This window comes from Callorhinus ursinus, unplaced genomic scaffold (assembly GCF_003265705.2).
Source record: "Callorhinus ursinus isolate GAN/ISIS: 27379988/994484 unplaced genomic scaffold, GSC_fseal_2.0 scaffold12, whole genome shotgun sequence".
NCBI classification, from domain to species: domain Eukaryota; kingdom Metazoa; phylum Chordata; class Mammalia; order Carnivora; family Otariidae; genus Callorhinus; species Callorhinus ursinus.
In genome coordinates, this window is record NW_027397074.1 from 25,984,377 (window position 1) to 25,998,139 (window position 13,763).

General features: G+C 37.8%; 1 protein-coding gene and 1 non-coding gene across 2 annotated transcripts; one reads left to right on the forward strand and one right to left on the reverse strand.

The window, feature by feature from the left end:
- Positions 1-660: 660 nt before the first annotated feature.
- LOC112825189 (small ribosomal subunit protein uS13) lies at positions 661-1,168 on the reverse strand. Its single transcript, XM_025873276.2, has one exon. It carries the CDS (start codon positions 1,123-1,125, stop codon positions 667-669), a length of 459 nt encoding a protein of 152 aa, XP_025729061.1. The 5' UTR covers positions 1,126-1,168; the 3' UTR covers positions 661-666.
- Positions 1,169-11,512: 10,344 nt separating this feature from the next.
- On the forward strand, positions 11,513-11,703 carry LOC112825341 (U2 spliceosomal RNA). Its single transcript, XR_003208657.1, has one exon. It is a non-coding gene; the product is annotated as a U2 spliceosomal RNA (small nuclear RNA).
- The last annotated feature ends 2,060 nt before the right edge of the window (positions 11,704-13,763 follow it).

A 13,763-nucleotide genomic window follows, 5' to 3' on the forward strand; every position in this document is an offset into this window, starting at 1 on the left:
CACAGTGAAAATAATTTTTACAGTTCACTGATAGTTTTAGAAATTTTTATCATCATTAGAAAACAGTGAAAAATCACTAAATTTCTGAAAAAGAATTGCCTTTTAAGGAGACACTTTGTCCTCACTCTTTTTAAAATGTGAATTTCAGTTTACTATATATTTAACTCATGATTTCAGAAGTTGAATTTTAGGTTGATATAAAAATGCATGATAAATTCATGTAATATCTTAGCACAATATCCTAACAGATTACATCCTGTCATAAAAATGCCCATTTTTGTGTGTTTTTAGCTCAGAGAAACATCTTTGTTTTAATCAAAAAGAATATTTGAGACACATGAAAATTTTATGAAATTCATATATCAGTGTCCATAAAAAAAAGTACAGCTGTGCTATTTCTTTTTTTTTTTTTTTTAGGTGTATAAACTATTTTATTAACAGACAAGGCCTACAAATTTATTTCTTTTTTTTTTTTAAAGATTTTATTTATTTATTTGAGAGAGAGAGAATGAGAGATAGCACGAGAGGGAAGAGGGTCAGAGGGAGAAGCAGACTCCCTGCCGAGCAGGGAGCCCGATGCGGGACTCGATCCCAGGACTCCAGGATCATGACCTGAGCCGAAGGCAGTCGCTTAACCGACTGAGCCACCCAGGCGCCCCTACAAATTTATTTCTTCTTGGACACACCCACGGTGCGGCCACGGCGCCCTGTGGTCTTGGTGTGCTGGCCTCGGACACGAAGTCCCCAAAAGTGGCGCAGCCCTCTGTGGGCCCTAATTTTCTTCAGTCTCTCCAGGTCTTCACGAAGTTTGTTGTCCAGGCCATTGGCCAGGACCTGGCTGTACTTTCCATCCTTCACGTCCTTTTGTCTGTTCAAAAACCAGTCTGGGATCTTATACTGGCGAGGATTCTGCATAATGGTGATCACACGTTCCACCTCATCCTCAGTTAGCTCTCCGGCCCTTTTGGTGAGATCGATGTCTGCTTTCCTCAACACTACGTGAGCATATCTTCGCCCCACACCCTTAATTGCAGTGATGGCAAAGGCTATTTTCCGCCGCCCATCGATATTGGTGTTGAGTACTCGCAAAATGTGCTGGAACTTCTCAGGGATCACTAGAGACATGGCGGCGGCCCCAGCGGCGGCGGCGTGTAGGCCTCCTGTGGAAGAGCTGTGCTATTTCATTTAAGTACTGTCCATGGTGCTTTCCTAGTATAGTGACAGCATTGAATAGTTGTGACAGAGACTACATAGCCCTCAAAACCTAGCTATTTATTATCTGGCTTTTTACAGAAAAAGTTGTTGACTCCTGTCCCAACATATGAAAATATTTGAATAATATTTTTATCACTGAGTTCATCTTAACCATCTAATTAGACAGCAATGTGTAGTATGTGCTAAACTCAAATCAGTATTTTGTAGCTAAGAACTATTGCCATTCAGTGTAAGAATAGCAACACAAACAGCTATAAGACCTACCTTCATCAACTATAATATTATATATCTCTGGAACCTATTAGTCAAAATGTTCTTCCCTAGACTATATGGGAGTAGGGGACTGTCTTTGTTAAGGCATCTATATTCAGGCATACCATTCAATCAAATGTGTATTTAAAGTCCTGGTGCTGTGACACAAATATGAATGGGGAAACCCTTGCTTTCTAGGAGCTCCTGATCAAGCACGATGTCTATATTTTCATTTCCCATGCAACTCAATGAGATACTTACTTTTGCTATTTTAGAGGTAAGGCAACAGAAATGCAGCAAGATCAGGTGATTTGTCTAACATCATAAAACATTGGGAATTCCTGTGTTTTTTCTGGATTCAGGTTAGTATAATAGTGAAAGATAAAGATATATTTTTACAAATAGCATGCTGCTGAGAAAGTGCATAGGAAAAAGGAAAAACTTAAAGACGGTCCAGACCCAGCAGGGGAAATCTGTTAGGAAAGTCCATGCCAGAATGAATTCCCAGCCCATGTTGTTTCTTTCAACATCTAACAGATTCCTGTATGTGTTTCAGGTTTAACATGGTTGAGGGTCAAGCATAAGGGACAGTGGGAGTGGGAGGGCATCATACTGAAGTCTGTCCTTTAGCAAATATATTTCAGTGGATCACAGACACCATACCAACTTCCCCATTTAAAAAAAAAATCTCAAAATAGACTTGGTGGAGCCCTGTAAAGTGTAATAATACAAGGAAGAACAGCTTGGGTGCTGAGAGAAGCTCTGAAGTTTGACCTTTCTCAGATGGGGATGTGATGACCCACTTCCATTCCAGGTGGAGAATAAATTCAGATAAAGTTACCTGCTGCTGTCCTGTGGAGTCCACATGTGGCCTTACAAATGAGTGTGCTGCCAGAGCTCAGAGCAGCCAGGTTTATGCATGCACTGATAGTCACTTCTGGAAAGACAAATCAAAACAATAAAGGGTTAGACTATAGACTTTGCCAATGTTAGAAAGAAATGGCTCCTCCCTCTGGCCTCAGCTACATATATGAAATTATACACACACACACACACACACATACACACACACACACACACACTTTCTTTTTCTTTCCCTGAACAATTTGAGGGTTAGGTGCAGGCTTGCAGGATTCATGATACTTCCCATTTCAGCTTATGTTTTCTAAGAAATGGACATTCTTTGACATAACCAAATATTACTTTCATAATTGAGACATCTAGCACTAACATAACACTATGATCTAATATACTGTCCATATTCAGAATTTCACAGTTGTCCCAATAATGTTTTCATAGGTTAAAATTTTTTTTTTCAAAATTTAAAGTCAGGATTTAGTCAAAGATCATTCATTGCATTTACTTGTCTTGCTTCTTTAGGGTCTTCCTAGAATAAATAGTTCCCTGGTGCTTTTTTGTCATTTTTTAAAAAGTCAAGATCAGTTACTTTGTAGATAATCCTTTAATTGGGATTTGTGTGATTGTTTTATTATGACTCAGGTGAAATGTTTTTTTCTTTTGCAGGAATACTACAGATTTGATGTTGTACCCTTCTCAGTACCTCTAATTAGGAGACACATTAAGTCATTTTGTTTTTCATTGATGATGTTAAGTTTGATAATTGAATTAAGGTGAAGTCCATCAGGTTTTCCCACTACCAAACATACTTTTTCCTCTTTGAAATTAATACATAATCAGTGAAGTGAGACTTCCCCACTGTGTGAATATCCTCTTTGGCAGTCTTTCACCCTTGTTTTGACATATATTGCTGATTCTTACCAGAATCAGTTATTACTGTGGTGGTTTCCCAATGGTGATTTTCTAATTCTGTTGACTCTTCTCAGTCATTTATTAGTTATAATTCCTCTGTAAAGAAGAGCTTTTTCTTCTTCACTCCACTTAAAAATATTATTTATAACACATATACATGTAAGATATATTTTGTATCTGTATGGACTAATGGATTAAAAATTCATTGTGTTATAATTGGTTTCTGCCATTCTTCATTATGATACTCAAGTTAGAATCATTTTGATTTAGATCTACACTAACTTAGTCCTGATGTTGAGAATCTGAGTTGTGTGATTTTGAATCTAACATGGACCAGAGCTCTCTTGAGAAATGTAAGACTATAACTCTTAAGAGTTGGAAGAGATCTTAAGCATCACCTTTTCATGGACAGTAGGAATCGTCTATATAATGTCCTGTATCTATCTGTGTCTATATAATGTCCTGTATCTATCTGTGGAAAGCGTCCATACTATTTGTTTTCTCTGGAATGCCTATCTTCTTCCCAATCAAGATGCCCCATCTCCTCTGATTCATCACACATCTTCTGCCATCTGGTGGTAGGTTACTGAGCCTGCAAGAGGAGACCAGGCAGACACAGCCCTTTTGGAGATCAAAACAGAACCTGTGCTCTCCAATAGTGTCCACATGTCAATGAATGATGCCTAATTAGCCAGTCATTTCTTTGTTGGTAAGAGTCTTTCATTTTAAATGCTTGTGAGTTTTTGGAGGAGTAAAGATGGGAAATATTCACTGGTCTCTGTGTTGGGACCTGTCACAAAGGCCATCTAAGTTAAACCTCAAGAATCTCCACAGGGTAGACACTGTTATCCTCATTTTACATATCACAAAACAGAAAGGTAAATATTCCGTCAGGATCATGTAGCTTGTAAGTCAGAGTATGAAACCAAAGTATGAAACAAATTTAGCTGACTTTGAAGGCTGTGTTCTTTCCATTCACCACACTGATTCTTAAGTATGTTTGTGTGTGTGTGTGTGTGTGTGTGTGTGTGTGTGTGTGTGTGTGTATGAGAGAGAGAGAGAGAGAGAGAGAGAGAGAGAGAGAGATTTATATGTAAATTACTGGAGGCCTTCCAAAATTTCAGGCTGAAGTTAACTGGGTTATAAACAATTAAGATATACTAGAACACAATATTATATATACTTCTTTAGGTGAATGCTGTTCTGATATCAGATTTCCTCATTTCCACAATAAATTTAAGGAAGGCAGTAGGGTCAGGTATTTAAGAGAGCCCGGATTTAGTAATCTCAGACCTGACCTTGTTCACATTTGTTTCTGTCTCCTGAATATGTGATTCTGGACAAGTCAGTAGGTGTCCCTAAGATTTAGTATTCTCATACGTAAAATGGTAATGCATATATAATACTTGGTCTATGGAGTTACAAACATTAAGTTAACTAATATATGCAAAGTGCTTGGTTCAGAATCTGATGGAATTTGTGCTCAGTAGTTGATGATTGCCATTACTAATATGAGAGGAGTGAGTGGGGATCCTTTGAGGCCAGTAAATATTCCTCATATCTGAAGACATCCCTGATGCATCTTCTTAGAGATGAAGCAGTAAGTTACTCTTGCTTTTTATCCTTGACCCTACTTAACATTTAAATTAAAGTGGTTCTTAGCCAAACAGTTCAGGGCCTTAGTACCTGTTAATCAGGCAGCCATCTGTGACTGTGACATGGAGACTATGAATGTTTTCCTTTCTTTTGGTGGACTTGCTGCAGACCCTCAGAGACCACCTGACTTGGGAAGAACAATTGTTTGAGGTCATCAGGATTTAACTGTGACAGTTTTAAATCATTGGAGGATAAACTTTTTTTGGGTGACATTTGTAAGGTAGATTTTGATATTCATATCATTATTGTTGAGGCAAAGAAATGGAGTATTATCCTCAAATATTCTTTTTTTTAAGATTTTATTTATTTATTTGAGAGAGAGAATGAGAGATAGAGAGCACGAGAGAGAAGAAGGTCAGAGGGAGAAGCAGACTCCCCGCCGAGCAGGGATCCCGAATGCGGGACTCGATCCCGGGACTCCAGGATCATGACCTGAGCCAAAGGCAGTCGCTCAACCAACTGAGCCACCCAGGTGCCCCTATCCTCAAATATTCTTAATGTGACTTTTTTGACATAAAGAGGTGCAATTCTCCCTTAACTTACTGCAGATAGAAATACATGACATTTTAATTAATTTGATACATTTATTGTCTTTTTATATTTCATCATTTTATAGAGTACTTTGAAATGAATTCACTTAAAAATATTTGTTATTCATTATATGCCAGGCACTAAGTCACTTTACAAGGTGTAGGGCATAAGAAAAAGGTTAGTAAATATAAAAATACGTATATCAATCATTATGCCTGGTACAGGCAATATAAAAATTAGTAAGATACTTTCCTTTTCCCCAATGAACTTAAAGTCTAGTTTGTCATCACAATTTAATGAAATTAGTATTATTAAATACATTTAGTGAGAGATGAGGAAATGGAATTTAAGAGAAGTTGAAATAGAGGCACCTGGGTGGCTCAGTTGGTTAAGTGTCCGACTCTTGATTTCAGCTCAGGTCATGATCTAAGATTCCCTCTCTCCCTCTCCCTCTGCTCCTGCTACCCCCACTTGTGCACACTCTCTCTAAAAAAAAAAGAGACGTTGAAATAACTCACATAAGGTCACACAGAGAGTAAGAAGTACAATTGCAAATTGGGTTAATTAAATATTTTTATATTGTTTTATTTCCTGTATTGGCTTTGGAACTATAGCTCGTTTTTTAAAAGGCATTGATGTGAATAAAAATATGCATTCTTAACTTATTATAGTCTACTTAGAATCAATATTAGATAACTTCCCATATAATGTAGTAATCGTGCCTCCACTTCCCCCTTCTGGCCTTTAGACTATTTCTGTCATACATTTTATTTATACATGTTATAAATCCTATAGTATATTGCTATTAATTTTGTTTAAATAGTAAATTCTCTTTTAAATTGATCTAAAAAATAAGAATAAAAACATATATTTATCCATGTAGCTACCTTTTCTAGTAATCTACATTCCTTTGTATAGATACATATTTCCATTTCATATCTTTTTTGTTTGGCCTGAAGGACTTCCTTTGACATTTCTTGTAGTGCACATCTTCCGGTGATAAATTATTTCAGTTTTTGCATGTCTCAAAGACTTTATTTTGCCTTCATTTTTGGCAAGATATTTTTGCTAGGTATACAATTATAGGTTGGCAGATTGTTTTTCTCTTTCAGTGTTTTAAAGGTGTTGCTCCATTGTCTTCTTGCTTGCTTTGTTTGGGATGAGAAATCTGCTCTCATCCTTACTTATTTATTTTTTAAATGTAACATGCTCTCCTCCCCACCCTGACACCCTCTTCCCAGGCTGCTCTTAAGGTTTTCTCTTTATCACTTGGTTTGACCAATTTGATTAATTTGATTAATCTCAGTAGTTTAATTCCTATTTCTTGTTCTTAGGATTTATTGGGCTTCTTGGATCTGTGAGTTTATGGTTTTCATCAGTTTAGAAAAATTATGGCCATCATTTTTTCAAACATATTTTTGGGTCCTTCCCTTTCTTTCCTTCAGAGATTTTAATTACATAAATATTAGGCCACTTGAACTTGGCCCACAGATCACTGACTGATGCTTTGTTCATTTTTGTAAATTCTTTTTTTCTTTCTGAGTTTCATTTTGGATAATTTCTGTTGTTACTTCTTCAAGTTTATTATTTTCTTCTTCTGAAACATCTTATTTCTTGTTATTCCTATCCAGTGTATTTTTCATCCTAACCATGGCTGTTTTCTTATCCAGTTTGATTGCCCCAGATTTCTGGCTCTGGAGAATCTCCTTTTTAAAAAAATATTTCTTGTCTTTACTTAAGATTTTGGACATATGGAATACAGTCTTCATAATTATTTTAGTGCCCTTGTCTGTTAATTCTAACATTGATCTCAGTCTGGGTCAGTTTCAATTGATTGATTTACCTCCTCTTTATGGGTTGTATATTCTGGCTTCTTTGTATTTCTGGTGAATTTAGATTGGAGGCCAGGCACTGTGAATTTTCTTTTGTTGGGTGCTGAATATTTTTATATTCTTTTAAATATTCTTGTGCTTTGTTCTAGAATGCAGTTAAGTTACTTGGAAACAGCTTGAACATTTTGGGTCTTGCTTTTATAATTTCATTATGTGTAACCAGAACATCATTTAGTCTAGAGATATTTAGTTATTCCTCATGTCTAATGTAATACTTTTCCAAGTACTTTATCCAATGTTCCCTGAATAATGTGGTTTTTCAGTCTGGCTGGTGATAATGGGCAATGGTGCTTGTCCTCTGAGACCACTGGGTGTACTGTTCCTTTAATTCCCTGGCCCCAGGTAGATTCCTCAAATGATTGTGCTCAATACCTGAGGGAGATTCTCTGGAGACTTCCAAGGTTCTCTTTGTGCCAGTCTTTCTTCAAACACCATCTGCCTTGTTTTCCCTGGGCTCTAAACTCCATCTCCTCAACTCAGATAGTCTGATGGGCTCTGCCTGGTTTCCCCCTCCCTGTTAGTGGCCTGGAAACTCGTAAGACAAGAAAATGGGGCAACCATGAGCCTCACCTATTTATTTCCTGTCTCTTGGATCACTGTGCTTTGTTGACTGATATCCAGTTTTTTGAAAACCATTGTTTCATGTATTTCATTTCCCTCCTTTTCTTATTTTAGGTTGTTTTGTTATTCTATTTTGGTTGGAAGCTAAAGTCCCCTTTTTAAGCATTAAAGATGCTGTTTCATTGTCTTCTAGCCCCATTGTTTCTAATGAGAAGTCAGAGTCATCCCTATTATTGTTCTCCTATGTATAATAGTTTTTCCCCTTTGGCTGCTCTTAAAATATTTTATTTTTGGTGTTCAGCTGTTTTACTGTCATGTGCCCAGGTATGGTCTTCTTTGTACTTATACTGTTTTTGGTTTGCTCAGCTTTTCATATCTGTGCATTGATATTTTTCATCAAATTTGGGGAAATTTCAATTACTATTTCTTCAAATATTTTTATGCCCCATCTCTTTCTCTCCTGTTCTTGTGATACTCTAACTGTATGCCTATTAAACATCTTTCTGACACAGGACACTAAGGTGCTGTTCATTTTTAAAAATTAATATTTATCTTTATTCTTCAGTTAGGGTGATTTCTACTGACCCAGCTTCAAGCTCACTGATCCCTTTGTTTCCACTGTCCAATTTTCTCCTAAGCTCATCCAGTGAGTTTTTATTTCATATATTTTATTTTTCAGTTCTTGAATTTCTGTTTGGTTCTTTTTTACAGTTTTAATGTCTCTATGGATATTCTCTATTCACTCATTCTATTCCTCATTTCCTTTAAATCTTTGAACATATTTATAATAGTGCTTTAAGACTACTTCTCTGATAATAGCAGCACCCACATCATTCTGAGGGACTATTTTTATTAACGTTTTTTTCACTTTAGGTCAAACTTTTTTTTTCCTATTTGCATTTGTAGCAGTTTTTTAAAAAAATATATTGGATATTGTGGGTGAGACATAATTTATGGACTATGATGTTTCCTTTACAGAATTTTGAGTTTTTCTGGCTGACAGTTAATTCATAGTGATTGCTTAGATCTTGTCGAGTGGTGGTTCTCAACCAGGAGTAATTTTCCCCATTTGGCAATGTATATAGAAAGATGTTTTTGGTTGTCACAACTTGGGGGTGATGTTGGCATATAGTGGGTAGAGATTAGGAATGCTGCTAAATATCATATAATTCACAAGTAAAGCATCCCACAACAAAGAACAATCTGATCCAATATTTCAATAGTGCTGAGAAACCTTATTGTAGATGTTTTGGATGTTGTTAGAAAGGATCTTTTACAGTTATTTTCCCCCTAGAGCATATCCCTTATTCTAGGGCATAGTCCTTATTTCTAATGTGTGGCCTTTGTGAAGTCTTAACTAAATGTCCAAATTACTAAGTGAAGTCTCTTTCTTCCACCCTGACTGGCTAGAACTCCAAAGTCACCCAGCACTTTATAACCTCTGGTATCTTCATTCAGGAATCACTTCCCAGCAACTGTTCTCTGGATGGACTCAGTGAGTTTCACCCTACTCAAGTACAGTCCAGTGCTTGGCCAAGGTTGTGAGGGGCATCTCCATGCAGAGTTCTGGGGACCCCACTTTTTGCATCTTTCCCATCTCAAGTACCTTTCTCTTTAAATTCTAGTCTCTTAAGCAGCCCTAAATTCCAGACTTTGTCTCCTCTGACTAATGAGACTGCCACTTTCTGTACTTCAGCAAGTGCCCTAGATAGAAATATGGGGTCAACATGAAGCTCACCCTACATGTTTCCCTTCTGTCAAGGATCACAGCCCTGTGTGGTTCATTGTCCAGTGCTTGACAACAATTGACTCATATATTTTGTACAGTTTTGTAGTTTGGAATGAGAATATTTCCCATACCAGTCATTCAACCATGGCCAGAGGTAGATATTTCATACTGGAATTTGAATCTCAATCTAAATCTTAGGTTTCCTTATCGTTCCTTGAGATTAACAAGATATTATTTTAATCAGAAGTAATTCTTTATAACAGATGAAGATAAAATTGTAGTTGCCTTCTCTAGAAAATCTTAGAGAGGAACATTTCTGATAGCTCTACCTTCTTATCCCATTCCCCAAGGCCATTTAAATGCTGGATAATAACAGCATACAAATGATGTCTTCTCTCTACCACTGATAATAATAGCTATCTTATATTGTATGCTTTCTATTGCCAGGGACAATGCCAATAGATTTACGTACATTTTATTTTATGCTCACAGCAGCTCTATTTTCCCTGCTTTACTTATAAGGGAACTGAAGCTCTAAGAGGTTAAGTAACTTGGTCAACTTTTCAGAGCTATTGAAGTGACAGAGCTGAAACAAAGGCTTAAGTTTGTCTGACTCTAAAACCTTAAATGTCTATCAGCCAAAGCAGGCTGATTGATGTTCCAAACAACCCCAAAATCTCAGTGACTAAACACAGTAACAGTTTATGAAAGTATTCTTATTCCCAACATATTCCAGTATGGGTTGTTGGAAATGTCTGCTTCACACAGTCCTTCCTTCATGTGGCCCTATCGTTCCCTGGAAATTTGGAGTTCTCTGCTCCTCTACTTCATCAGAAAACAAAAAAGAGAATATGGAGGCTCAAGCTGAAAGCTTTTCAGGCTGGTAAGTGGAGAACATCATTTGTGTCACTTTTAGTTAGGCAGAAGTCAGTTGAAGAATCCATCATGAGGCCAGGAAATACAGTCTATGTCCTCAGGAAAAAAGGAGATTGGGTTTTGGTGAATGACTAGCTAGTCCTACCATACCACATTAAGCCAGATTCTCCCCTAAGTTGCTTGTTGGGAAGCATTTATATATTTTGCTCTAAAGGCAGTTTTTCTAATATGTGGGATTTAAGAAGCAAAACAAATGAACATAGGGGAGAAAAAGAGAGGGGGTAAACCAAGAAACAGACTCTTAACTATAGAGAACAAACTGATAGTTACTAGAGGGGAGGTGGGTAGGGGTAGGGATAGGGGGTGAGGGTAGAGGTCGGATTAAGCAGGTGATGGGTAATAAGGAGGGCACTCGTGATGAGCCTTGGGTGTTGTATGTAAGTGATAAATGACTGAATTCTATGCCTGCAACTAATATCGCACTGTATGTTGACTAGCTGGAATTTAAATAAGAACTTGAGAAAAAAATAAAATACAACACTTGTATCTTAAAATGAATGAATGAATGAATGAATGCAGTTTTTCTAGGCTGGGACTTGGTTTAGTATCACACATTATCCCTGAGATTAGTGAAAGTTAACACAATCATGTCCTGAGAAGATTAAGATCTTCAGTTCTTCTATGGTATTGTCCCTCAGAGGGGCAATAATAATCATCAACATCCCCAATTTTAAGTGATACATTTTTATTCTTCAGTTTTGACATTTTAATCTATGGATGGTATCTACATTATTTTAATTAGGGCACTAACTTGCTCTCCCATCGTTCCCTCCTGTCAGGCCACTTAGACCTGGGCTACTGAGGAGTCAGTGCCTTGTTTTCTTGGCCTTTCTCTTGTTCATGTATCAGGCTTTCAGAATGGTGTCTTCCAGTGAAAGCTCAGAGAGTATAAACACAAAATGGGCGTCGGAACTTTCTAACTGTCCCGAAAGCAGTATCAGTGATCATTAATAGCCAAAAAATGATCACCATTGCTTCTCGGCCTTTTGGCTAAGATCAAGTATAGTATTTGTCCTTATCAGTTTAATATCTGACACACCCTCCATTATAGGGCAATATATTAAACAGCTTTTTGGAGCAGGGAGATGGAAGAGGAGCTTGCTCTGTACACTCCATGCATCAACCTGGTGTCATGATACTTCTAGGAAAGGTGCACCCCCTTGGGGTTAAAAATCACAAGTTTGACGAAGACACTTCCAGAAAGGGCTGATTGGTTCCTTTGGGAAATGGCGGGCAACACCTGGGACACCCGACGGTTAACAAAGAAAAAAGAAGCAACTCAGCAAAGCACTTTAGTCAGGTTGCTTTGCTCAGCCCACCTTTCTTTTGATTTGAATATATCTATACCATCTGTTTGGTTGGAGTGTTTGAGCAAATTCCCTGAATTTCATTCCACCTGCCCTTGCCTTAATCCTGGACCTCTTTTGCCCTCCTTATGACAACACATCTAAAATTTCCCTGTCTTTAATATCTTTTCCTCATTCGTCCTACAGAGGATGGCCTTTATCTTTTGAAAGTGCAGTTCACATTTGGTCTTATTCTTGCTCAGACACCTTTGGCACCAGTGGCACCTCTGCATCTCCAAATCATGGCCCCACTTTACCTCTGTACCTATTTCTCTGGGTTCTTCCCTCACACACCCTCTGATCCAGTCCAGCTGGTGCCCTTTGTGTTCCCAGAACATGCTGTCCCACATCCATGCTTTCATGAATTCCGTTCCCAGCGTCTAGATACCTTCTCATTCTCATTTCTCCTCCTCAAAATCCTACCCACTTTTCAGGGCCCAAGTAAAAATTGATCTCTGTTATGGAGTCTGCACCCATGTTTGTGGTTAAAGAAGTCTCTCTCTTACTTGTGTTGGTGTCGCACTTTGTACTAGTCACGGTGTGCTTTGTGTCTCATCTTCTCCACTAGGCCACAAGCTCTTAGGGGGTAGTTGTTTGGTGAGCCTTCCTGTCCACCTCCTGCAGTGCCCAGCATCACACCTCGTTGAGCAAAGGTGCTTAGAAATGCCTATTGGGCAAAATTAAAATCAGGATGTGACATCAACTGTACAAGGACCTTTTTCATCGAATTAATCTGGAAACTAAAAATAGACTATCCTCAAAATGATTAGATAATGTACTTGAGATAAACTACTTATGTACAACCTACAAGTGCATTTAAATGTTCTCTCTCTCTCTCTCTTTTTTTTTTCTTATGGAGAAACAATTCCTTCAGATAGCCGATTTTGAAATAGGTCTATGGGACATTTTATTTATGTATGTACGTATTTATTTATTTATTTTTTAAAGATTTTATTTATTTATTTGACAGAGACACAGCAAGAGAGAGAACACAAGCAGGGGGAATGGGAGAGGGAGAAGCAGGCTTCTCACGGAGCGGGGAGTCTGATGTGGGGCTCGATCCTAGGACCCTGGGATCATGACCTGAGCTGAAGGCAGATGCCCAACGACTGAGCCACCCAGGTGCCCCTCTATGGGACATTTTAATGGTCTGCGTTTTAAAAAAGATAGTCTTAAATGCCCTAATCAGGTAGGAAGGGAGGTTGGAATTATCCCTATGAAATGTATTCTGATTTCCAGTTTCCAAAATGGCATCTGAAATAATAGGTATTGAGTGTGTCTGGGATGGTGCTCTGTAGGTGGCTTCATTAGCAATGTCCTAGATACAGTTTTGCATCTAGATTGGTTTTGTCCAGGAGAAGCACAACTTTTGTTGGAAAGCCCAACTGCTGGTGTAGCAGGGCAATTGGAATGAGTCCTGTTATGAGAGAGATCCTTCACAGAGAGAATGTGTATCTTCATCAAAATTCTAACTGCGTTGAAACTGTCATTCAAAGAGTTAACATCTGTGAAGAATAAAAAATGCAATGGAGAGGTTTCAGGCAAAGCATGGGGAGACTGATAAAATTATCAGTGAATTAAATTCAGACAGATGGCTTTGGAAAGGAATGAAGTACACAAACCTTATGTAGAGTATAATGACTCTCACTCTGACAGGGACTTTGGCAACAGGGTAAGCGGGCTTGCTTGCTTGCTTGCTTGCTTTCTTTCTCTCTCTCTCTCTCTCTCTCTCTCTCTCTCATTCTTTCTCTCTCTCTCTTTTTGCTTTTTTTTCTTTTTTTAAACTGTATTTTAAAGCAGTTGGAAGTCAGATTTTTCTCCTTTTCTGAAGGTGTTATTTAGTACCTAAACAAAAACAACGCTAGCTTGTAAAAC

Coding starts and splice junctions, on each gene's coding strand:
- LOC112825189 (XM_025873276.2), bottom strand. CDS start 1,125: ATGTCTCTAGTGATCCCTGAGAAGTTCCAGCACATTTTGCGAGTACTC.